Source organism: Phacochoerus africanus, chromosome 11, assembly GCF_016906955.1.
Source record: "Phacochoerus africanus isolate WHEZ1 chromosome 11, ROS_Pafr_v1, whole genome shotgun sequence".
Classification (NCBI taxonomy): domain Eukaryota; kingdom Metazoa; phylum Chordata; class Mammalia; order Artiodactyla; family Suidae; genus Phacochoerus; species Phacochoerus africanus.
This window is the reverse complement of record NC_062554.1, coordinates 121,602,738-121,628,452: the sequence shown is the minus strand read 5'-3', so window position 1 is coordinate 121,628,452 and position 25,715 is coordinate 121,602,738. Positions and strand designations below refer to the sequence as shown.

At 35.6% G+C, this 25,715-nt stretch overlaps 2 protein-coding genes across 2 annotated transcripts in view; one reads left to right on the top strand and one right to left on the bottom strand.

Moving 5' to 3' along the window:
• XPR1 (xenotropic and polytropic retrovirus receptor 1) overlaps positions 1-25,715 on the bottom strand; it is a 226,736-nt gene that overhangs the window by 151,702 nt on the left and 49,319 nt on the right. The window lies entirely within an intron of this gene.
• On the top strand, positions 8,274-8,791 carry LOC125110624 (40S ribosomal protein S24-like). Its single transcript, XM_047752003.1, has one exon. The coding sequence runs from the start codon at positions 8,309-8,311 to the stop codon at positions 8,705-8,707; it is 399 nt and encodes a 132-aa protein (XP_047607959.1). The 5' UTR covers positions 8,274-8,308; the 3' UTR covers positions 8,708-8,791.

Genomic DNA, 25,715 nt, shown 5'->3' with positions numbered 1-25,715 from the left:
TATTTTAAGACATAATCAAGACAATGTTGACAGTGCACAAGGAAACAGAATAGAGTTCAGAAACAGATCCAAACAAACATGGTCCATTAGCTTCTCAACAAAGGCGCAAAGGTAATTCAAAAGAGAAAGGAGAGTTTTTCCAACAAGTCATATTAGAACAACTGGACATCCATACATAAGAATATGAACTGGCCTAAACCTCACATCTTCTACAAAAATAAACTCAAAAGGACAACAGAACTAAATATAAAAATATACAACTTTTCAGAAGAAAACAAAGAAGGAAATCTTTGTGATCAGAGGCTTAGTAAATATACCAGGCATGATACCAAAAATGAAAAAACTGATAAAATGGACTTCATCAAAATTAAAAACGTTTGCTGTGTGAAGGACATTATTAAGAGGATTATAAAAAGAGACAAGCTACAGAGTGGGAGAAAACACGTGCAAGTCCCATAATCAACAAAAGACTTGTGTCCAGGACACATGTATAAGGAACTCTCAAAACTCAGTAGTGAGAATATAAACAATTCAAGTAAAAAATAAGCAAAAAGACTAGGAAAAAAAATACAGTAAATAAGCACATGAAAAGATGCTCAACACCATTAGCCATTAGAGAAATGCAAAATAAAACCACAGTGATGAAAATGTTCTAGACTTTAGATTGTGGTAATGGTTGCACAACTCTGTGAATATACTAAAAACCACTAGATTGTATGCTTTACCTGAGTAACTTATATTTTATGTAAATTATAATAAAGATACTAAAAAACTGAACTATAATGAGATACCATTTACCCACTTATTAGAATGTGTAAAAATTAAAAATACTAACATTTTCAAATGTTGGTGAGGATGTAGAACAATTCAAGCTAATATTGCTGGTGGGAATGCAGAATGGTACAGCCACTCTGCAAAACAGTTTGGTAGTTTCTTATAAAGTTAAAAGTAGACTTACCAAATGACCTAGCAATCCCACTCTTGAGTATCTGGAGAAATAAAACCTTGTATTCACACAGAAATCTGTACATAAATGTTTAAAGCAGCTTTTTTCCATGGCCATAAAAAACTGGAAACCCAAACTTCCTTCAGCAGCCAAGTGGAAACAAGCTGTAGCATATCCATCATAGTGGAATACTATTCAGCAATAACAAGGAATGAATTATTGATACAAGCCACAACTTGCATTAATCTCAAAGTAATTATGCTGTATGAGTGGAGCCAGTACCAAAAATTACATACTCTACTATTCTACTTATATGACATTTGCAAAAAGATGAAAGTAAAGTGATGGAAAACAGACCAGTGGTTGATAGCGATTATGTGTAGGAGGAAAGTGTGACTACAAAGGGATAGCTCAAGGAGTTTTTTGGGGTGGTGGATAGAGCTTTTTTTGTAGTCTGATTGTGGTAGTCTTGACATGGATTTTATACATGTGTTGAAATTCATAGAACTGTAACCCCCCCCCAAAGTCAACCTTATTGTATATGTTAACTTAAAAAATAAATTTTAAAATGTTAAGCAAATAGCACTATCAATTTAAATTATCAATATTGCAAGAGGCCCTTTCCCAGTAAAGAGGGAAATGAAACAAAGAGGAAGAAAACAGTTTAAATCATTTGTTTTAGAAAATGCTATATTAGGTAATATATAACTTGAATTTTCTCCAGCCTTACCAGCCTGAAAAGTATTAGTGATAACTCTACTGTTTACTCTTTGTTGTCCTTAACTTGCGTAATGGTTCATATCTCCTCCTGGCCTCCACTCCCCACCCCACCCCCAACCCCAGTTATTTATGGGAGGCTGCAGATGTCTCACAGGTCTTCATATGTTCTTCACATCCTGTCCCTATTTTGTTGATGTCTGATTTTTATAAAGTCGTTTAATGGAAGTGCTTTACCATTGCTCATACTCTCCTTCTAAAGCTGCAAATCCTTAAAGAATTCCTTTTGTCTTCAATACATAAGAGACAATGCAAGGTCCCTTTAGAGATGAGGAGAATGCCCTCTCATAATTATTTCAGGTTCCTTGAATGTGCCATGCTCTCAATTCAAGATCTTGAGGCATGCTGTTTCCTCAGCTTGAAAAACTTCCCCACCTTTTCCCTAGCTAACTCATCCTACAAGTGTCAGCTAAAGCATTAATACCTTAAGACAACATTCTCTGACCCTCCCAGATTATGTTTAATTATTTTGTCCTAAGGTATGGACTCCACAAGAGAGGGCAATTGTCTATTTTCTTCATTGCCATATCACATTTCTGGTGTCTAGTATATGGCAGACACACACGAGTGGCTGCTGTATACCTTGAGAAATAATGATCTCCTTTATCCCCGGAGGTGTGAAAAGAAGGTTATAGGACCATCTCAGTAATAACGTAAAAGGGATTTACACAAAAAATGGGAGCAGAAACTAGAGGACCTTCAAAATCCCCTAAAATATCTTCTTATAATGGGAATTACAAAATTTTAAATAATTAGAATACAATTTAACATATAATAAAACTACTCTGAGGATAATCTATTCTATACTATCTTATTTACAAATCTATTTTAAAAACCACAGTGCCTCAGAGTTACTAAGTCCAGATAATAAAGTTAATTGTCATACTGTAGATGAAGAAAATCATTAACAGGGAGTTGGGGTAAAAAGGGTATCAGCTGACCAGCTCTCATCACTAGATCAATCAATAAAATATTTGATGACTATTCACAAATCAAATACTTCAAGTCTGGTTATGACAACAGTATTAGTCACAAATGTCCTTAAAAGATGCCTGAAATAAAAATTCTCTAAATGTAAGGCCAGATACCATAAAACTCCTAGAGGAAAACATAGGCAGAACGCTCTTTGACATAAATCACAGCAATTATTTTGTTTCACTCACCTCCTAGAATAGACAATAAAAACACAAATAAACCAATGGGACCTAATTAAACTCAAAAGCTTCTGCACAACAAAGGAAACCATTAAAAAAAAACAAAAAGACAACCCACAGATTGGGAGAAAATCTTTGTAAATGACTCAACTGACAAAGGTTTAATCTCCAAAATATACAAACAACTCATACAACTCAACAACGACAACAACAAAAGCAATCGAAAAATGGGCAGAAGACCTAAACAGACATTTCTCCAAAGACATACAGATGGCCAGCAGGCACATAAAAAAAATGCTCAACTTTACTAATTATTAGAGAAATGCAAATAAAAACTACAATGAGGTACCACCAAACACCAGTTAGAGTAGTTAACTAACAAATCAACAAACAGCAAATGCTGGAGAGGATGTGGAGAAAAGAGAACCCTTCTTCGCTGTTGGTAGGAATGTAAACTGATACAACCACTATAGAAAACAGTACGGAAATACCTCAGGAAACTAAATATAGAACTACCATATGATCCAGCAATCCCACTCCTGGGCATATATCCGGACAAAACTTTCACTGAAAAAAATACAAGCACCCATATGTTCATCACATCACTATTCACAATAGCCAAGACATGGAAACAACCTAAATGTCCATCAACAGATGAATGGGTTAAGAAGAGGTGGTACGTATACACAATGGAACACCAGTCAACCATAAAAGAGGACAAAACAGCGCCATTTGCAGAAACATGGATGGAACTAGAGACTCTTGTACTGAGTGAAGTAAGAAAGAGAAAGATGATATCACTCATATGGGAAGTCTAAAATATGGCACGAATGATCTATCTACAAAACAGAAACAGATCACAGACATGGAGGACAGACCTGTGTTTGCCACCAGGGAGGAAGTAGGATGGATTGGGGGTGATCTTTAATGTGAGGTTAGTGAATGCAAACAATTGCATTTGGAGTGGATAAGCAATGAGGTCCTGCTGTATAGCACAGGTACCTATAGCTAATCACCTGTGATGGAACACGATGGAGGATAATGTGAGAAAAAGACTGTATCCACATGTATAACTGGGTCATTTTGCTGCACAGCAGAAACTGGCAGAACACTGTAAACCAACTGTAACAAAAAAATAAAATTTTTTAAAATTATGAACAATACTTAATTTAAAAATTAAAAGACAAAACTCAATCTCATCCTCCCAACTGAATTAACAGACGTTGCCCATTTTTGTTTGGAATACATGTCATTTCATGGAATTAATTATTTAGCTAATATTTTCTTTCTTATGAAATCTGGTGTTAATTGGAAATCAATTTTTCTTAAGTCTAAACAAGTTAAATGTCTAGAGAGAGCCATAATGTAATACCCAAATCTGTTTAAAACCATTTAAAAACACACTATGTGTTCAGTTTTCAAAAATACTTGGACTATTAAATACAGAACAGACACATTCTGTCTGACAATATGTATTTCTGAATTTGTGTGTTTCTGCACATCAACAGGCATTATTCAATGAAGTCACAATAAAAACACATTAAAGATCAACTCTTCCTTATGAATAGTCAAGGGAACTAAATAAATTGCATCTCTGTTATTCCTCAATGACTCATTATGGACAAGATTCTCAGGATCTTTAACTACACCTCCAAAGATCCTGTTTCCAAATAAGGTCACATTCTGAAGTTAATATTTTTTGGCATTCCCTCTAATACGAAAGAGGCAGTGCTGATTAAATAAAGCCTCTATGGTGTCCACAGACACCAAGGACATCCTTCTTGCTGGCAACAGATCTTTTTCGGTTCTTATGAGATCCTTCTACCACATTTCACAATACTGACTACTCAGTTCTTGACATCTTACACCTCCATCTTGGTTTCCAAGATACTAATATTCATCGCTGGCTCTTTCTACTTAAGTCTACCACCTTTTAGTGGATGAAGACACCAAAATCTTTATCTCTGGACTGTACTGTAACTCAGCAGGTATGGGACCTTTCTGTGACAGAACTTTCCTGCATATCCTCTGCCTGCCTCTTAGAGAAAAGCTGTAGTCTCCTAGGCTTCCCTGAGTCACAAAACTTTTCAATCCTAATGATTAAAAGGATAGGAACACATAAAAATGTCAGTTGGGCAAGGAGAACTATTGTTTCATAGATGCCAAAACCCCTACCAAATAGAAGTAGATAACTATCTGATGACAAAGCATACCTACTGGATCCTGAGTATTGATAATTTTAACCTCTGTGACATGACCTTGTTACCTCACCATCAACCAATCACAGAATTGTGCACAAGCTGATTACATACCCTGTGACTCCCCTTCATCTTCCCCTTAAAAACTCTTCCCTGAGACCCTTCAGGGAGTTCTTTTCAGCATAAGCCATCCTTGAGGGGCCCTTGCAATAAACCTTTCTCTGCTCCCAACACCTCATTTCAATTCACTTGGCATCACTGTGAGTCAGGCACACAAACTTGGGTTTGACAATTTCATTACTTATTCAGCTTCAAACTGACACATAATACTGAATATCCGCCACTGGTTCTCCCACAAACACCTGGAACTCAGCATTTCCAAAACTGAATTTAGCAACTTAGAAGTATAATGGTTAGGAGGCAAATGTTCTGGAATGAAGACACTATGGGTTGAAATCCTGGCTTTGCCTCTTTCTTATTATTAAATGTCTGATCCTGGGAAAGACACTCCAATCTTTGACTATTTTTCTCATCTATAAAATAGAAATAATAATTGTAATTATACTACATCTACTGGTTATATTTATAGTAGCGAATAAAATCAAGGTCTGAAGCGGTCATCCTTGTTTCACCATGGAGTTCATGCTACGGTGAGATTTATTTTATGACAATGGGTGTGTGAAACCAAAAAAATTACAGTGCTTCTTAGAATCAAAAATGTATTTTCTATACCACTGCATTTTAACCCCATTTCTGTTATTAATGATGTGGACACCTTAAATACTTTTTCTGAAGAGCTGATATTAAATTGATATTTTAAAGTAAATATTGCCTCTCAGCATAATGATTATTTCACCAACTAATTAATGACATCTTTAATTAGGGTTTAGCATGTATCAAACAGTATTTATTCTAGCTAACTATTATTTATTTCTGTAGTCATCACTGCTCCTAGAAGCATGTATAAGAGAAACCATACTTATTAAAGTTCCTTACAGTGAATTTGTGGTTTAATTATCAATTCTTACTAGAATTTTGCTTATCTCGGCCTCTAGCAGAAAACCCTTACTTACCTTTAAAGACAGGTTGCATTTTAACTTTCCCAAGTCCCACCCCAAGGCTACTTCTGCCTTGGTAAGCCACAACCCCCATTGTAAAAAATACTGATAATTACATTTTACAATTGCATTAGTATAAAGAGGAATATAATTCAGGCTGGATTTATTATTACATACTCACTATTCTTATACTCCTTTTTCTTTGGACTTTAAAATATATTAAAATTGAAACATGTTTTGGTGGGTGCCTAAGAGAAGTGTGGGCCCTAGGCACTGTGCTTATGGTGTCTAATGGATTAAATCAGCCCTGTTTCAAGGCTCTGCTTCAGTGTCACCTCCTCTAGTTATTCTTTGATCTCCTCCTAACCTTGGCCTAGGCAGAATGTAATCTTCTTACTCTCATAGCACTTGGTTCTCTTTCTTCTCATAATATTTATCTTATTAAATCAGACACTTAAGAATCTTCTTCCCTACTACGGCTTACTCAATTTTTTTCACTATTACTTCTCACCACCAGGATTTGGCAGACAATTCTGTTTTTTTAATTAAACTAAGTGTAAATATACTCAGGATAGAATCCACTCTTCTCTCCATTTTTGGATGTAGAAAGAAGGGTAAAATAGGAATTACAAGAACAGAAAAGACTGGTATGCACTGTGGTCACACCACGATATCCAGATAGAAAGAAGCTTTTAACCATATGATGCAAATGATGAATAGCCAAATGTCTTAAGAGGCATGCTAAACACTTAAAGTATCTGGATGATCCTACAGTGAGTTGTTAATTCAGCATAATGAAGAACACAGAAAACTGAAGATGGCTTTGAATGACCAGGACTTTAAGGCCATAGTACAAAGAGATTCCAGAAGGGAGCTGAAGACAGGTAAGCAGAAGAAAAAAGACTACTTTACTATCAGTATTTTTCTGAATAGGACTATATTATATCATCCAGTCCCTAAGCATATAGGAGTAGGTTCAAAAGAAACAGGGGGTCTCAAAAAGGAATAACATGAAAGTAGTCCCTATCTACTACAAGGAGGAAGTGGAAGCAGTTCATTAGGTACATTATTATTAGAGAAGACAGCTATCATATACACAATGATTGAAAAATATTATTTGGTATTTTTGGTGGCAAAAAAATGGCCCTAATACAGTAACTGGCATTGAGTCTAAGGTTACTTACGTAATTGATGTAACAATGGTTTTAGAGCTGAAAAATCTGTGCACATGCCAGTTTCTGATGGTCAGGAGTTTTTTAAGTTGTAATGTTTTTGTTATGTAGTATTTCCAAGTTATTTTATGACTTTATTATAATTTTGGAATCATGATACTGGAACTTTCAATAATTTATGTATGGTTTAGTTCCTATAGGGCCTAACTCCCTAAAAAACTCCTGTCAAATAGCCAAAATTGGAAAAGGGGATGAGATGTTTATAATTTGTACGCTCTTTAAGGAAACACAATCTTTAAAAACGTTAAATGACAAAACTTTATGGTTTACAAGAAACTCTTAACATTCCCAAACTGAAAAATTCCTGACATATATAGGACAACTGTTGTGCTCAAATATAAAATTAAAGAAAGTTCTCCATCCATCCTACATAATTATTTTGTTTTTAAAAATACAGAGTGATGATGAAATGAAATGTATTACATTAAAGGTCTTGGGGGACATTTGATAATTCCACTGATCTGTGTAAACACACCACCTGTCCAAAACACACTTGTCTATAAATAATCATAGCTCTTCCGATCCCCAAAATGGAAACATCATTTCAGGAGGAAAGCAAAGCAAGAGAGACAACTGTGTCAAGTTGAAAAACAGTCTGAACTCTATTTTGGGACCAGTTTCTGATGGTCAAACATTTCGCTTTCTTTGGTAGGATTTTTCAAAAGAACAATCAAATCCCAGATAAATAAGCATAAATGAATTTATCAGTTAAAAACAATGAAATCACATTTTTTGTTCAATTAAGTTACATTATACATCAGATCATTATATACCATAGGCCAATTTCTCAACTAATTTCTACAATTTCATTTAGTCCTTTCTCAAATGAGAGTTCTAAAATAATGTAAAACATTAAACTGAAAGTATAAATTTAAAGTAACATTTAAAATGTTTCAAATTTAGCTTCTTTTTCTCCCTGGTTGCTTGAAGGCCAGCCGCCATCATGAACGACACAGTCACTATCTGGACCAGGAAGTTCATGACCAACCGACTACTTCAGCGGAAACAAATGGTCATTGATGTCCTTCACCCTGGGAAGGCAACGGTACCTAAGACAGAAATTCGGGAAAAACTAGCCAAAATGTACAAGACTACCCCAGACGTCATCTTTGTCTTTGGATTCAGAACCCATCTTGGTGGTGGCAAGACAACCGGCTTTGGCATGATTTATGATTCCTTGGATTATGCAAAGAAAAATGAGCCCAAACACAGGCTTGCAAGACACGGCTTGTGTGAGAAGAAAAAGACCTCAAGAAAACAGAGAAAAGAACGCAAGAACAGGATGAAGAAAGTTAGGGGAACTGCAAAGGCCAATGTTGGTGCTGGCAAAAAGAAGGAGTAAAGATTCTGCAGTGACTGTGTCTGTGGTGATTGTGCAAAATTTTCATGAGGGGCCCAATAAACTAAGAACTTTAAAAAAAAAAAAGTTTCAAATTTAACATTTAACTCTCCCCTCTAAATGTATTTGTATTTCTATTCAAATGGTTTGTTGTATATAACAATAATCTAAACCCTAATAATGTGCCTTAGAAAGACATGTTTTACTACATTAAAACAATGACTTTCAAACTATGATCCACATAATCAATGGCAAAATAGACTGTTTCAACCCCTGCTCAAACCCAAGACGGGCACAACTTCTTTCCTTACCTCTCTCAAACACCTACTTTGATACTGTCCCAAATAATATTCCAGGCCAATTACTAACAACTACCTAAGTCTACGCTCAGTCTTCCAAACTCAACACTTTCATATTTATTGGCTAAATGTCAATAAATGGTGCCCAAAAGACATGACACTGAAATCTTGCAACCTGGATTTCTCCAGTGTCAGCACTAACTAGTGCAATTTCCTTCTATAACATCTAGCCACCACATCCTCTGATTTTACTCTCTCAATTCTAAATTTTAAATATTCTGATACAAACAGTATATAACTAAGACACTTTATAAGGGCACAACTCAAACAGGATAACACATATAGAATTCTGCTTAGTGGCTAGTACAAGAGAGGAGAGTAAATTAAGTTGTTAGTTTTTAAACTTTAGCATGGATCAGGATACTATGAAGAACACAGATCGCCAAGTTCCATCTCCTGATTCAATAGGAATCAGGATTTAGTAGGTCTGAGGTGAAATCTAAGAATATACACTTCTAACAAGTACCTAGGTAATACTGATGCTATTTGTCCAGGGACCACACTTTGAAAATCACAGATCTAATAATGTTAAATTATAATATTCATTTTCAGGTCCTACACACAAAATCATACCTCAGATTGTTCTTATTCATTAATTTAAGTAAGTTACTTTAAGCCAGCAGTTTCCACATTTTTTACTGGATGGTAAAAAACCAACATGGCAGCCTATGTCCTCAAGTCTTTTTATGTTTTACCTTTAACAAAAAAGAAAAGCTTCCAAAAAGGAAAGTGCTGATGCTTCACCTGCTGCTTTTAGACAATGGAATCTGAAAGTCTTTATAAATTCTACCCTATGTCATCATAGAATTATGTTTGCCATCCCTTATTAATCAGGTTTATTCTCTAAAACATTATGACTTGATTTGGTTTAGATAATTAGTTTTCCTTTTACTTTATTTGAAAGATAATCTAATAAACTTTATTACTATATAAAAAAGCATTCCTATCTCCTAGCACATTCTCCTATCTGAACCATTTACCTTTTCATAAACTATACTTTGGCTCTGCCTATCTCTAAGAAATAAAATTGTTAAAAGATGCTAAAACACATGAGTATTTATTAAACATCAAAATCAAACATTGTGATCCACTAGATAAGACCCCAACATAACTCTCCAATCTTCTTGTTCAGATTCTTTTACAAGCATATCTGCAAACTTCCCACTAAATTTCATTCTCAACTGTAAAGCTCTATGCTCTTCTCTTTCAATTAAAATTACCTCAAAAACCAGTTTGAATCAGGTACTAATTCATTTTTCCCTGATTGCTTTCAATTCATTCTGATCATTTTTAATCTGCAAACATACATTGTATTTGAACTATACTGTTTTGAACCTTTCAAAAAACAGCTTTTGCCAAGTCACTCAGTGAGTAATCACCTTGTTCCCCAAAACTGAAGTTCCCTGATTTCTTCTGATTCCTTAATTTAAAGAAAACTATACTCCATATAAGATGGCTGTAATAAATGCTTACTAAATACCACAATTTTGACAAATAACTAGGTTTACAAAATATCAATGTGGAAGAGAATGTTAGTGGCTACCAATATAACTGTATCTCCTCTTCTGCCTGGCACACAAATAAATAATATTTTTGAAGGCCTCTGCAATTAAGCAGGCCCAAATAATAGAGTTTTGGTCAACGATGCAGATAAGTGACAAATTTTAACGCTAGGCCTGGGCAATTTAAATCTTCCACATGATTTCTTATACTCTCTTTTTATGTGGTAACCTTTGAAGTCAACAGGTTGAAAATGGTAGAAATACATATGAAGAAGCCTAGATCCTTAGATCACTTTGTGGAAGAAACTTGTCTAGGAGGATGTCCTGATCAAGCATACTGCATACCCATAAGACATTTTGTGTGAATGAGAATTAAACTGTCACTATGTTAAACCACTGAAATTTGGGTTGATTTGATACAAAACTAGCACTACTGATATTAATATGGTCAATAATGCTTAGGAAATTTTAAAAATTCTTTTTAAAAATAATTTCCAGTGATTTAACTGTACATTGTCCTAAGTACAACCTGAAAGTATTAATAGCCTTTATTCATTCATCAATGTTCCTTCACTATGTTCAATAGTACAGTAGATTATGTATAGTACAATGAAATAGGTGATATATTGTGATGTTTGAAAATAATTTCTTACACAGTATTTTTACTAGAGTATTTATAGTATTTCATTCATATTAGAAACAGGACTATACTATATCTGAACCACTCACAAGGGCTTTATTTCCAAGACCTTTGCAGACAAAGTAAAAATTTCAATAAGAAAAGTGAGGAAAACAACTAATACTGTAACCAAAATAGGCTGATTCCATTTAGTAGAGAACAAGTCTTAACTTTCAAGCCACGTTTACCTATGTCATCATGCTTCATCATACTATTCTGATCCAAAATAAATAGTATAAAATAATTTTTTGACTGTAGATTTTTATGAAATAGTAAGCATTCTATGACAATAAGATCTTTGAGCAACTAAGCCAGGTGGATTTAAACCCTGTTCTTGAGATTTTCCAGGCTATAAAGGGCAATGTCTCCTAAAGTTCAGACTGCTAATAGTTAAATACATGAGATATTTGTTAAAGCAGTTTTCTTTTTTTTAATGATTTTTATTTTTTCCATTATAGTTGGTTTACAGTGTCTGCCAATTTTCTACTATAGAGCAAAGTGACCCAGACACACACACACACGCACAAATTCTTTTTCTCACATTATCCTCAATCATGCTCCATCACAAGTGACCAGATACAGTTCCCAGTGCTACACAGTAGTATCTCATTGCTTATCCATTCCAAATGCAATAGTTTGTATCTATTAACCCCAGATTCCCAGTCCATCCCACTCCTTCCCCCTCCCCCTTGGCATAAAATATTTTAATAGTTACCTGAGTACCACTGTCTTAAAAAGTGTTATTACACACACACACATACTTTGTTATAGATAACAGAAAACAATTAACTAGGAACAATTCCAATACTATTCTGATTCAAATAACCAAAATTATACAACCTCTTGGTTTAAAAAAACTTCCCTCTAAAGGAAAATATTTTCAAACATATAAACCATGTGGGGTAGAAAAATTAAAATACTGTTTAAGATGTGTAAGTATCAGCAAGGACACCAGAAAGATAACGTAACATAACAGCTTATATAAAGAACTAATTTTTACCAGGGTTACTCTCTGCTCAAAGAGTGCACTTATTTTTTTAATTTAAAAGAAGTTTTTTCCTAGTTTTCTTTCTTTTTTTGTTACAGCCCTCAGTTTTATTAGTTTCCTGGCCTTATAACTGATATCATAAAGATACAATATTCTTAACAAAAATGTATCTCTCTGAAGATAAAGAAATTTGAAACAGGTCACCTCCTACATCAAAAGAAACTATAAACCTCTATTAAATAGGTAGAGTATATTTTAAAATGGGCATTACGTTCCTAAAACTTTTACCCCCATGCTCTATTACATAACACTTAATTAATACTAATAGTGAAAGTAACAAAGATTTTAATGAAAACCATTACATCAGTGTTGGTGAAAAAATCCAGAATGTATTCAACTCTTCTGGTAGAACAGTCAAAACACAGGTTTTGAATCTGGAATGGATTTTATCAGTTATCTAATCCACTCCTCTTATTTTACAGATGAAGCAACTGAGGCCCATAGATAGTCATATAGGTAGTTCGAGGCAAAGCTGAGATTAGACTAAGGGTCTTTTGACTACAATGTAATTCTTGATTTACTGTTTTCAAGCTAGCTAAGCCAAAAATCGTTTATAGATAAAATAAGAATGACAGCATTTTCAACATGAAAACATTAGTTAATAAGAATAATAGCTGGTAGAGACTTAAGTTTTTGGGTTTTTTTAAAATGACATTTAGGGGGTGACATTTAGTACACCTATTAAGATCAGAGAAAGAACTGCACGTAACTCATGGAGCAAAAAGTGATAATTAAATCACATTAGTAAAGAATTAAAGAAACCAAAGAAACAATTTCTGTTATGTTACTAAATGCACTACACATCATGAAGAAAGTGTTGCAGTCACTGAGCTGCAAAAAAGAATGTCAGTCCTATTTGATTTTTTAGTAGTAAAAGCTGTAGTTAGTTTTACAAAGCAAAGTACTTGATATAAGAAGGAGTAAAATTCTGCAAGAATTACGCATTCTTATACATATAATGTCCCTCCAGTTTCCTTGCTCTATAAAAAAGGGATGACACAAGTTTCCACGAGTTCAGTGGGTTAAGAACCCGACATGGTGTCCGTGAGGATGCAGGTTCAATCCCTGGTCTCACTCAGTGGGTTAAGGATCCCACTGTTGGCATAAGCTGCAGTATAGGTCATAGACACAGCTCAGATCCAGTGTGGCCGTGGCCGTGGCACAGGCCAGCAGCTGTAGCTCTGATTGGACCCCCTAGCCCAGGAACCTTCATATGCCACAGGCGCAGCTGTAAAAAGAAAAATAAAATAAACAAATAAATAAATGACAATGAAGTAATAGCAACTAAGCATTTTAAAACAAAGGGTAATATTTCTTTCTTTTATGTTTTTAATATTTCTTCCTTGTTTGCACTATTTCACATCAATGTATTATGCCTCTTAAAGTATCTGATATGCTAAGGAAATATGATAATCATAAGGTACTTATTCTTTGCCATAATTTCTTTAGCCTCATTATGCCAGTTTAAAAGCCAGTTTACTTTCTTTTTGTTTGCTTTTTTAAGGCCACACTCGCAACATATAGAGGTTCCCAGGCTAGGGGTCAAATCAGAGCTGTAGCTGCTGTCCTACGCCACAGCCACAGCAATGCATGATTCGAGCCGCATCTGCAAACTACACCACAGCTCATGGCAACGCCGGATCCTTAACCCACTGAGTGAGGCCAGGGATCGAAAATGCATCCTCATGGATGCTAGTCAGATTCCTTAACCACTGAGCCATGATGGGATCTCCAAAAAGCCAGTTTAAAAGTATTAATAATTTCTAGAACATGTTTGTTTAAAAAAAAACCCACAACTCTTGAATTCATAATGTACTGGTTTTATTTATCCTGTTGCATGTTGAAGTTATATATAAGTATTAAAGTAGAAAATTTTAGGAAGTGTTCTACTTAAAATAATCCTATCTGTTGTATATATATCACATTTCAGGAAACACTGCTCTAGAACATAAGTTAAGCTTTGTGACAGGACAAAACTCAAAGCCACTTACTGAGACAGATAATGTTAAACTCATGACTTAGGAGGTTAAAAACAATAAAAAAATACCTAGCACAATATAAACCTTGAAATTATTTATTAGACATGAGAAAAGAAACACAAAAGCCCTTTTTATATAGCCGCATAATTAACACAAAGTAATAGTCTTCATAAAAAAATATTTGTTGAGCACCTATTATACATAAGCAGAGTATACTGGGAAGAAGTACAAATCTATCTTTCCCTTAATATCTTACAAACTACTAAAACAAATAAGACATATACATAGTTAACTATAATACAAATTAGAATTTGATCAGTATCATGAGGGAAAAAGAGACTACTAGGAGTATTAAAAAATATTATTTCCCACTAAAAGCATTATAGAAGATTAAATCAATCTATAAACCTGGACAAAATTTCTACTGGCAGATAAAGGAAGACAGTTGCACTCCTTTGACAAAAAAGACAGCATAAGCAAAAATCAACTCACTAATGCTGAATTTTCAAGGAACATTAAGCAATCTGGGTTAGCTTCAGAGAATACTAAGAAATAGGGCTAAAGAATTAATTTGGGGTAAACTCACCTGAAAGTCAAGTAAACAGGTATAAGTTTTATCTGACAGACAATAAAAAGCTTCTGGGCAAGAGAACAATTAAGACTGATTTTTGGAAGTATAACATAGTAATATAACATTACATTGTCGAGCCAATGAGTCAAACTCTCATCTCAGGACCCTTTTACACTCTTAAAAATTACTGATACCCTGAGGTGTTTCTGCTTATATGGATTATATCTATGGATGTATATCATACTAGAAATTAACTATATTAACAATATAGTTAATGAATGCTATTCATTTAAAAATGGTGATAGATAATAACTGAAGTTAATGTGATAATCATATATATGTGTATGTCACTTATATCTCAATTTAAAAAGAAAAAATAATAACAAACCCATATTAATATGCTGGCATAAGTAACATATTTTATGAAAATAATCATACCTTCCAAAACAAAAGAAATTTAGTAAGAAGGGTGGCACTGTACTATATTTTTTTCAAATCTCTTCAATTCCTGGCTTAATATAAGATAGCTGGATGCTCTTGTCTGCATTAAGTTTGCTGTGATTAAAGAAGATCAAGCTTCACACACATGTAGTTGGAAAGATATCTTACTATTCTTTTCAGATAATTGTGTATATTCTTTTTTGACACCACACCAAAACTCAACAAGCAGTAACGTATCTTAAAGGTTTCCTGTTGGGGAGTTCCCATGTGGCTCAGTGGAAATGAATGTGACTAGCTTCCATGAGGATGCAGGTTCGATCCCTGGCCTTGCTCAGTGGATTAAGGATCCAGCATTGCCATGAGCTGTGCTGTGGTTCACAGACACAGCTTGGATTCTGTGTAGCCCTGGATGTGGCGTAGGACAGCAGCTACAGCTCTGATTTGACTCCTAGCCTGGGAACCTCCATATGTTGCGAGTGTGGCCCTAAAAATCAAACAAACAAACAAAAAAAGGTTACTTGTAATGTATAAGTGTCTTTTTTCATACTGTTAACATTAAGATCCATTTGCCTATCCTATACTTTGAACAGATCTTGTACCCATTCATAATTATGTAGTAACATATCCTGGTCATTTGGAAAATATTAGTTCATTCAGTTATACAGATCTTCCAAAAGTTGCCAAGTTTCATTTTAAAGTGAGATAAGTTAATATTAACACTGGTTTCAAAAGAAAAGTGGTAAGTAGTGGGAAGCTGTCAAGCTTACAGTGACACATAAAGTTTTCCAAAATTCTAATTTTCACTTAAAAGCTCAAAAAAAATTTTTTTTTCTTTTGTCTTTTTTGTTGTTGTTGTTGTTGTTGCTATTTCTTGGGCCGCTCCCGCGGCATATGGAGGTTCCCAGGCTAGGGGTTGAATCGGAGCTGTAGCCACTGGCCTACACCAGAGCCACAGCAACGCAGGATCCGAGCCGCGTCTGCAACCTACACCACAGCTCACGGCAACGCCGGATCGTTAACCCACTGAGCAAGGGCAGGGACCGAACCCGCAACCTCATGGATCCTAGTCGGATTCGTTAACCACTGCGCCACTACGGGAACTCCTCAAAAATTTTTATTGGCAACTAATATTGTCAGTTGCTTTTCTTGAAGTAATACTTTGTTCATTTTTGAGAAAATGTCTGTTAAGGTATCCATCATACTTTAACAAACATGAACAGACATTAAACATTTAGCAGAAAGGCCACAGACTATCGGTTCTTGTGTTTAAAAAAAAAAAAAATACATAAAACTATGTAATGTGGGCCTGTCACTAAGAAAATTTGGTAACTATCAATATACTTTAAGTAAGACATAAGAACATCAAAAAGAGTATTCATAAGTTGGACAACACAAGGCCATACCTTTTGGAGAACATAAAATATTTTTCAAGAAAGATTTTCAACTTTCCAAACTTGTATTATGGTCACTATTAAGTCATTTTCTCCTTGGGAGGTAGGGAGTGGTGAAATTGAATGGACAGTGACGATTTCAGCAATGAAGATTTTACCTAATTTGATTCTGGCAACAGGATGAGGGCTTTCTTCTGTTCCATTACTAATTCCAAGTTATCTAATCTTCCTGAAACATATGGCTACTGTAGCCCATGGGCAACTGAGTGTAACTGAGGACTTCATAACTGTTGAGAACCTTGCAGAGATAACTGGTATGGTCTTTTCCCTCATGAGCTGGATATACAATTGTAGAGCTAAGGAAAAGAAGGAAAGACTAGGCTACTCTGGGAGGCCTTCAGCTTTCAGAACACTGTGGAGCCCCACAAGAAGATCAACATCAGCCTAGTATTAGTGGTCCATGTCTCCTTAACCTTCCCAACATAAATGGGTGGACTGAGTCTTCCCACAGAGAATACAGAGAGAAAAGCAAATAGAAGTATTCCTCTAGTTGCATCAGAAGGAAACTACAATAATTCGCCTGTCTTTACCACTATAGATCCATGGGAGTAGGAACTGCTTTGCTTTCAAACACCCAGAAGATTCCTATCTATTTGTACTGTCTAAATTCTAGACCTAGATTCCTTTTTTTTTTTTGTATACATTAACTATTTATTTATTTATTTATTTTATATTGCCTTTTCTAGGGCTGCTCCCGCAGCATATGGAGGTTCCCAGGCTAGGGGTCCAATCGGAGCTGTAGTCGTCACTGGCCTATACCAGAGCCACAGCAACGCCAGATCCGAGCCTCATCTGCAACCTATACCACAGCTCACAGCAATGGGGGATCCCTGACCCACTGAGTGAGGCCAGAGATTGAACCCACAACCCCCGTCCTAGTCAGATTCATTAACCACTGAGCCATGATGGGAACTCCTATTTATTTTTTAATTGTTATTTCCCCAATACAATTTTTTTCCTACTGTACAGCATGGTGACCCAGTTACACATACATATATACATTTTTTTCCCTCACATTCTCATGCTCCCTCATAACTGACTAGACAGAGTTCCCAGTGCTACACAGCAGGATCTCACTGCTAATCCATTCCAAAGGCAATAGTTTGCATCTATTAACCCCAAGCTCCCAATCCTTCCCACTCCCTCCCCCCTTGGCAACCCACAAGTCTATTCTCCAAGTCCATGATTTTCTTTTCTGTGGAAAGGTTCATTTGTGCTGTATATTAGATTCCAGATGGTATTTGTCTTTCTCTTTTTGACTTAGATTCCTTTAAAAGGTCCAACAAGGCAAAGAAATCCAATAGAACAAATAACAAGCAGAATAATCAGAATACAGAATAATCAGAAGACTCAGTGAAATATGATGCTGAAGGAGAAAGATAAAGGAATGAATAATATAATTAAACAACTAAAGTAATTCTGTACACGGAATAAGAAATTCTTTCAATTTGTAAAAAACATGATTTCCTAATTAATCATTCAGTAAAAGTTTACCATTCAAACCCAAATTTCTACCCCAGAATAAACAGGGAAAAAAACATCTCTAAGCCCAGAGCAAAGTTTGAAGCAGAAAATCTGAATAAAAAGATGACACTTGAAGAATCTATCCAAGAGACTTTAGAGGCAATTTAAACAACTTTAAACAACAATAACAACTATACACATGCACACACACACCTGTGTGTATACAGATATATCTATCTATCTATATATATAAATCTACATATATATCTACATATATAAAACAACCTAGACGTGCAGACCAAAAGGACTTACTATTAATGAGGAAAAAAATCCCATACATGGACATATCCTGTAAAATTCCTGCTGTCCAGGTCAGGAGACCAAAAGACAAACAAATAAAAGAAATAGAGGGGAAAAAATGCTTAAAAAATAAAAAACATACCTGTTAAATATAACTCAACAAATATCTATGAAGAGATTCTTACAACCTCAAATAAATATGATTATGGAACTTCCAAAATCCTTAACAATAAAACTGAAAGCAAATAATAAAAGTGACTTTCTAAAAACCCTAAGTACTTAGAAATTAGGAAACATATTTTTAGGTAACACTTGGATAAAAGAAGATACTAAAAGGAAATTTCCAAGAATCTAGAAAGCAATAAAAAGCAAAAGAGACTAATTCAGACCAAAACCTATTAAGTCCAAACAATAAAGACAAAAGGTAAAATTAATCTAATAAAAAACAAAGAAGGGTGGTAGGGAGTATTAAAATAATTCCAAACTGGAAAACAGGGAGAGTAAAACAGACAAGATAAAGAAGAGAGGACACATTTTTAATGTATTTTTAAAAGACATAAAAAAGCAGACCCCAAATGATAGTATGGCAGTATTTGCAAACTTAAAGAATTCAAAAAACTTTCCAGGAGTTCCCGTTGTGGCACAGCAGAAACAAATTCAACTAGGAATCATGAGGTTGCAGGTTCGATCCCTGGCCTCTATCAGTGGGTTAAGGATGCGGCGTTTCCGTCAGCTGTGGTGTAGGTTTCAGACATGGCTCAGATCTTGTTACTGTGGCTTCGGCGTAGGCGGCAGCCATAGCTCAGATTGGACCCTTAGCCTGGGAACCTCTATATGCCACAGGTGTGGCCATAAAAAGCAATAATAATAATAATAATTTACCAGCAAAATATGAATGACCAAAATGACTCAATAATAAGTAGTAAACTTGAATACTCAAATTATTATAGAAATGATTAAAAAAATGACTGGAAAGTTACCATTTCAGATCATTCCCCCTTAACTTAAGGAAAAAATGATAATTATGATAGCTAAAACTTATCTGAGTGTATTATGGGCATGGCACTGCTCTAAGCACTTCCATATGTTACTTAAACTAATCTCATATGAAACTAAAAATAGTAATAACCATAACCTATATTTTATAGATGAAGAAAACTGAGGCACAGAGAGAAGTAACTTGTATACTGCTTACAGATATGGATGGAGAAACCCATCTAAAATAAAATCCAGAAATGTTCAAAAGAGTAATTAATGTACTATGACCAGGCATGGTTTATTCCAGAAATGTAAAAGGGAGAGAGTAAAGCATCAATAAATGTACCAATATAATCAATTACACTAACAAATTAAAATAGAAAACCCATATGATATCAACAGATACTGAAAAAGTATCTAATCAAATTCATCAATCAATACATTATTATGTTATGATATAGATAAAAGCAGCAAAATACATCTGTAATTATTTCATACTGTGATATCTTATAGAATTTCTTACATGATCATAATGTTGCAGTGAAAGTAAACATGGCAATTAGAAGATAAATTCTGGGGTGCTCATAAAGGGGAGGAATCAAACTGTGGTTACAGTCACATACCAGGAGGAATATTTCAAATTTTTATTCATGTCCCACAACACTGTCTGTTGCTATGATAATCATGCAACATATTATACTTAAAATTCACATGGTTTTGTAGTATTAAGAATAATATAAATTAATTATTTGATTCAATTTCATAGCAGACTTTTGGGGGAAATGTCTAGACTGCATTTCTAGGTATTCTCACATTTGGGATATACCACTGAACCCAGTCCTATAACATATAAAAACCCCTTAATCATTCCCCTTGCTAGTTAATTCCTCCACATCCCTCAATTCAAAGGCAACGTCTTCAAAGAAAATCTCTCACAAACTATCCACCCCCCAATTCATCCCATTTTCCCACCATACACTTACAAAGAACTCTGTACTCTTTCTTTTGGCTGTGCCCCTGGCATGCAGAAGTTCCCAGACAGGGACTGGACCCATGCCGCAGAGTGACAAAACTAGGTCCTTAACCTGCTGAGGCACCAGGGAACTCACAGAACCCTGTATGTTTTCAGATTCCTTATTACAAAGCTGAGTATCTGTATGATGCTTCTCTATTAGACTAAAAATTCCACAATTACAGGGACTACATCTGTCTTGGCTTACAACTTAATCTCTTTGAATAGTACAAGTACTCAATAAATACTGCTGAAAGAATGAAAGATTAATAAAATAATGTAACTATTAAGAACCAATATAAGAAAATATAATTTTTTGACCATTACTAGACCAATTACATATACTGTTTCTCCCTACCATCTTCTCTGTCAATAAACTTCTAGTTCCCTGCCCTTCTCTCAAATGGTATTTAAAATACACTCAGTCTTAAACTTACATCTCCCAATTAGAATACGGCATCTGGAGGACAGAAACTATGCCTTGGTGGAACTTTTGATTCTCTAGAATATTTTGACTTTGAAATCTTAAAAATGTTTATTTTTCAGTGACCACAATCTTCAATTCCCTCTTACTTGTCTTTTCTCATCATATCTGTCCAACAGCTCCTTTGCAAAACTCATGTTACTTCTGCTGCTACCTTTCCCTACAGAAGTCACCTCTGCTATCATTAACATATTCTGTATCTTGAGGACTTAAAATAACTGATTTTACCAGAGTAAAAGTCAAAAATGTATGTAAGGACAAAGAAATGGTACACCTAAATCATGTTATATATAGGAAATAAGATTGTATTTTCAAAAATGGCACTTATCACAGCATCCTTTTAATTAAAAAAAATAGACTTCTATTTGTAGCAGGTCAAAGCAAACATTCACAATGCAAAAACTAGAAAAAGCTGGATAAATTTTTAAATCTTATTGGCAGAAGTACCAGAGAGCTGTAGGAGCTACAGACTTATAGATCAAGTAGTACCATCAGAGTTGTTTTTTTGTTTCTAAACTCCATCAATCTCTGATTCAGGGGACCAGGCTATGGATTTGGCTGGCCCACATAGGGAATCTCTGAGGTAGTAAAAAGAAATCCACAAAGCTTCCAGTAGTTTGTATGGGATCATAAACTTGAGCATACAGTTGTTTGGGACACAAAAGCCTGACAGAGAAAGGTACCTTGCCTCAAGTACACAACTGATTTAGTACACTTGTTCCTCAAGACATTTGCTAGGTTTTAAAGGTACATGCGTGGCAGGAGGCTGGAAAGTGGGCTAAGAACCTCTGCAAAGCAGAAATGAACTCTTGCAGCATTTCAGGGCTGAGGAGACAGAGATCAGTTAGGTTCTCAATTGAAATCACCAGGACTTAGGAACAAGAGCAACTACAGTTTTGATTTCGTTTCTGTTTTTTAAATTTAGGGCCACACCCATGGCATATGGAAATTCACAGGCTAGGGATCAAACTGGAACTGCAGCTGCCGGCCTACAACACAGCCACAGAAACGTGGGATTTGAGCTGCGTCTGCAATCTATATACTGCAGCTCATGGCAACACCGGATCCTTAACCCACTGAGCAGGGCCAGGAATCAAGCTTGCAATCTCATGGACACTAGTCAGGCTCATTACCACTGAGCCACCACGAAAACCCCACAACTACAGTTTTAATCAAACTACTAAAAGTGCAGCAAAGCCCAAACCTGGCTCAATCTCTGACTGGATTGAGGTACTCAGCCACTGGTCTATCCGCCTAACAGAGAAAAGTGAGAATCTTCTCTGGTCAAGGATGATATCATCTTAAGTCTCTAAGCTTCCTTTACATACAATGTTCTACATATAATGAAAATAGGCAAGAAAATATGATAACCAAGAAGAAAAAGCCAAACAATAACATAGATGCACAGATCATTCAGATAATGGATTGTCAAGGACTTTAAAATATCTGTGATTAATATTGCAAGAAAACATTAGTAGACGTTCCCACTGTGGCACAGTAGGTTAAGAATCCCAACTGCAGCAGCTCAGGTTGTTGTGGAGGCTCGGGTTTGATCCTGGCCCAGCACAGAGGGTTCAAAAATCTGGCACTCAGGAAGTTCCCATCGTGGCTCAGTGGTTAGCGAACCTGACTAGCATCCATGAAGATGGGGGTTCAATCCCTGGCCTCGCTCAGTGGGTTAAGGATCCGGCATTGCCATGAGCTGTGGTGTAGGTCAAAGATGTGGCTCGGATCCCAAGTTGCTGTGGCTGTGGTACATAGGCCAGTGGCTACAGCTCTGATTGGACTCCTAGCCTAGGAACTTTTAGGTGCAGCCCTAAAAGACAAAAAGACTTAAAAAAAAAAAAAAAAAAAAAGACTAACAAAAAAGAGGAAATCTGGCACTCAGGAGTTCCTGTCATGACTCAGTGGTTAATGAACCCGACTAGGATCCATGAGGACATGGGTTTGATCCCTGGCCTTGCTCAGTGGGTTAAGGATCCAGTGTTGCTGTGAGCTGTGGTGTAGGATGGCAACCGTAGTGCCGATTGGACCCCTAGCCTGGGATTTTCCATATGCCTTGGGTGTGACCCTAAAAACACAAAAAACAAACAAACAAAAAAAAGAATCTGGCACTGCTGCAGTTGTGGCGTAGGTTGTAGCTGCAGTTCAGACTCAATCCCTGGCCCACGGACTTCCATATGCTGCAGGTGCAGTTATTAAAAAAAAACCTTAGTAGAAATGGATATAGAGATAAAAGGATTTAAATATTCATCAGAAAATCAAAATAAACAAAAACAAATGAAAGTGATATTATACCACTGAAAAATACAATATATGAAATTAAGAGTTCAATGAATGAATTTAATAGCAGATTGGACATGGAAAAAGCTAGGACTGGTATACTGGAAGACAGTTCAATAGAAAATACCAAGGTTTCTTAAGAAGAAAAATGGAAAAGAGTGTCAGAGATGTGTGAGGGATATAGAACACACATATGGTTACAAGTCTCAGAAGGAGAAGGTAGAAGACAATGGGGTGAAGCAATTTGAATGGATAAAAACTGAGCAAGCCTCCCAAACTAATAAAAACAAAACAAAAACAATACACAAATTCAAGAAGTTCAGCAAATGCCAAGCTGAATAAACATAAAGAAAACCACATCTAGACTCACTCTTTGTAAAAGTGATGGAAATCAAAGACATGGGAAGAAACAAAAACTTTAAAAGCATCCATGGGGGGAAAAAAACATAGTACCTTCAAAAAAAAGCAACAATAAGACAGGCAGCTGACTTACTATCAGAAAATGCTGAGTTCAGGAGTTCTCACTGTGGCTCAGCAGGTTAAGAACCTGATGCTGTCTCTGTGAGGATGTGGGTTCAATCCCTGGCCTCACTCAGTGGGTTAAGGATCCTGTGTTGCCACAAGCTGAAGCTTAGATCACAGTTGTAGCTCAGATCCTATGTTGCCATGGCTGTGGTGTAGGCCTCAGCTGCAGTTCCTATTCAACCCCTAGCCTGAGAACTTCCATATGCCAAAGATACGGCCTTAAAAAAGAAAAGAAACAAGAAAATACTGAGTACAGAAAGCAATGGAATGACATCTTTAAATTGCTGAAAGGAAAACTGTTAAACTTTTCATTATATTCATGGTGAACCCATTCTTTAAAAGTGATAGTAAAATAAAATTTTCTTGACAAATAAAAACTAAAAGAATTTTCGATCAGCAGATCTGCAGATCTGAAAATTCCAAGCTTCTAATGACAGCCTGGTCTTTTGGGTGACCAGCTGCCATCCAGCAGCCCACCAAACACTGGGAGAAAAGATGCTTCTATACTGAGATTGTGTGTGATTTACCACCCTCTGTGACCATAGACTTAGAGCCACTTTTCACCAGTAAATTGTCCTGGCATACTGACCATCAACTGTAGATCTCCCTGGATCAGCTCTAATAAGAGATGAAATATAAGGATGCCCCAGTGCCTGTGTGATTGTAGAATAAATATGTCTTACCACCATCCTTTCCTCTTGATTATATTGTTAGAATGTTTTTCTTCAGGTGACTCTCCAAATTTATATTCTTTCCTTTTATGGCTGTCAGCCTGAACATGTCTGTTGTGTACTGCATTTATGGCGGCTTCTTTAGTTTCACATCTGAAATCTTTCTCTCAGGAAAAAAAGGTTTCTACTGGACTTTTACTCCATTGAATTTTGTTAATTTTTGCAAGTGCATATCAACAGTCATTTGTTTGACTTTGAGATTATGGTTTGTGTACTATGATTTACTCTGAGCTGCATTCCATAATATATGAGTTTTTGATGTTTTGATCTTTAACATTTGCATTTTTCCAGAAACTGGCACATATTAATTTTTTTTAACATTGGTGATTACAAAATGCATTCTTGAATTACTACTTTTATCACTACCCCAGGAGAACTTTAGAACCTTTATCTTTCACCCTCCACTTTTTACATATTGTTGTTGAATATTTTAGTTATACATGTATTTTAAATTTTGCAAATCATTACAATTTTTTTTTCAGTTAATAGTCATTTTTCTGATACCTGCCCTTTCTGGTATTCTTCATTTCTTTCTATGTTTCTGTTTTTCCATTTGGGATTATTTCCTTTTTCCTAAAGAAGAGAAATTAGTTAAGAATCCAACTACAATGGTTGCTGCAGAGGCATGGGTTCAGTCGCCAGCCTGGCATGGTGGGTTAAGGATCCAGCATTGCTATAGCTGTGGCATAGGTTGCAGCTGTGGCTCAGATTCAATCCCTGGCTCAGGAACTTCCATATGCTGTGGGTGTGGCCATAAAAATAAAAAATAAAAGGAGTTCCTGACCTGGCTCAGCGGTAATGAATCTGACTAGTATCCATGAAGACGACCAAGGTTTGATCCCTGACCTCACTCAGTGGGTTAAAGGACCCAATGTTGCCATGAGCTTTGGTATAGGTCGCAGACAGGGCTCAAATCTGGTGTTGCTATGGCTGTGGTATAGGCTGGTAGCTGCAGCTCCAACTCAATCCCCAGCCTGGGAACTTCCATACGCTGTGGGTGCAGCCCTAAAAAGACTTAATTAATTAATTAAATTAAAAATAAAAAACCATGCAATCTCGTGACCTTTTATACACTCTAAAAATTATTAAAGACCCACAAAAAGCTTAGTTTACATAAATAATACCTATCACTATTTACCATAATAGAAATAAAATTTGAAGAATATTCACAATATATATTTTATCAGTTCACTTAAAATAACAA

Excerpts from the sequence above, each read along its gene's own strand:
- LOC125110624 (XM_047752003.1), top strand. The coding sequence starts at position 8,309 with ATGAACGACACAGTCACTATCTGGACCAGGAAGTTCATGACCAACCGA.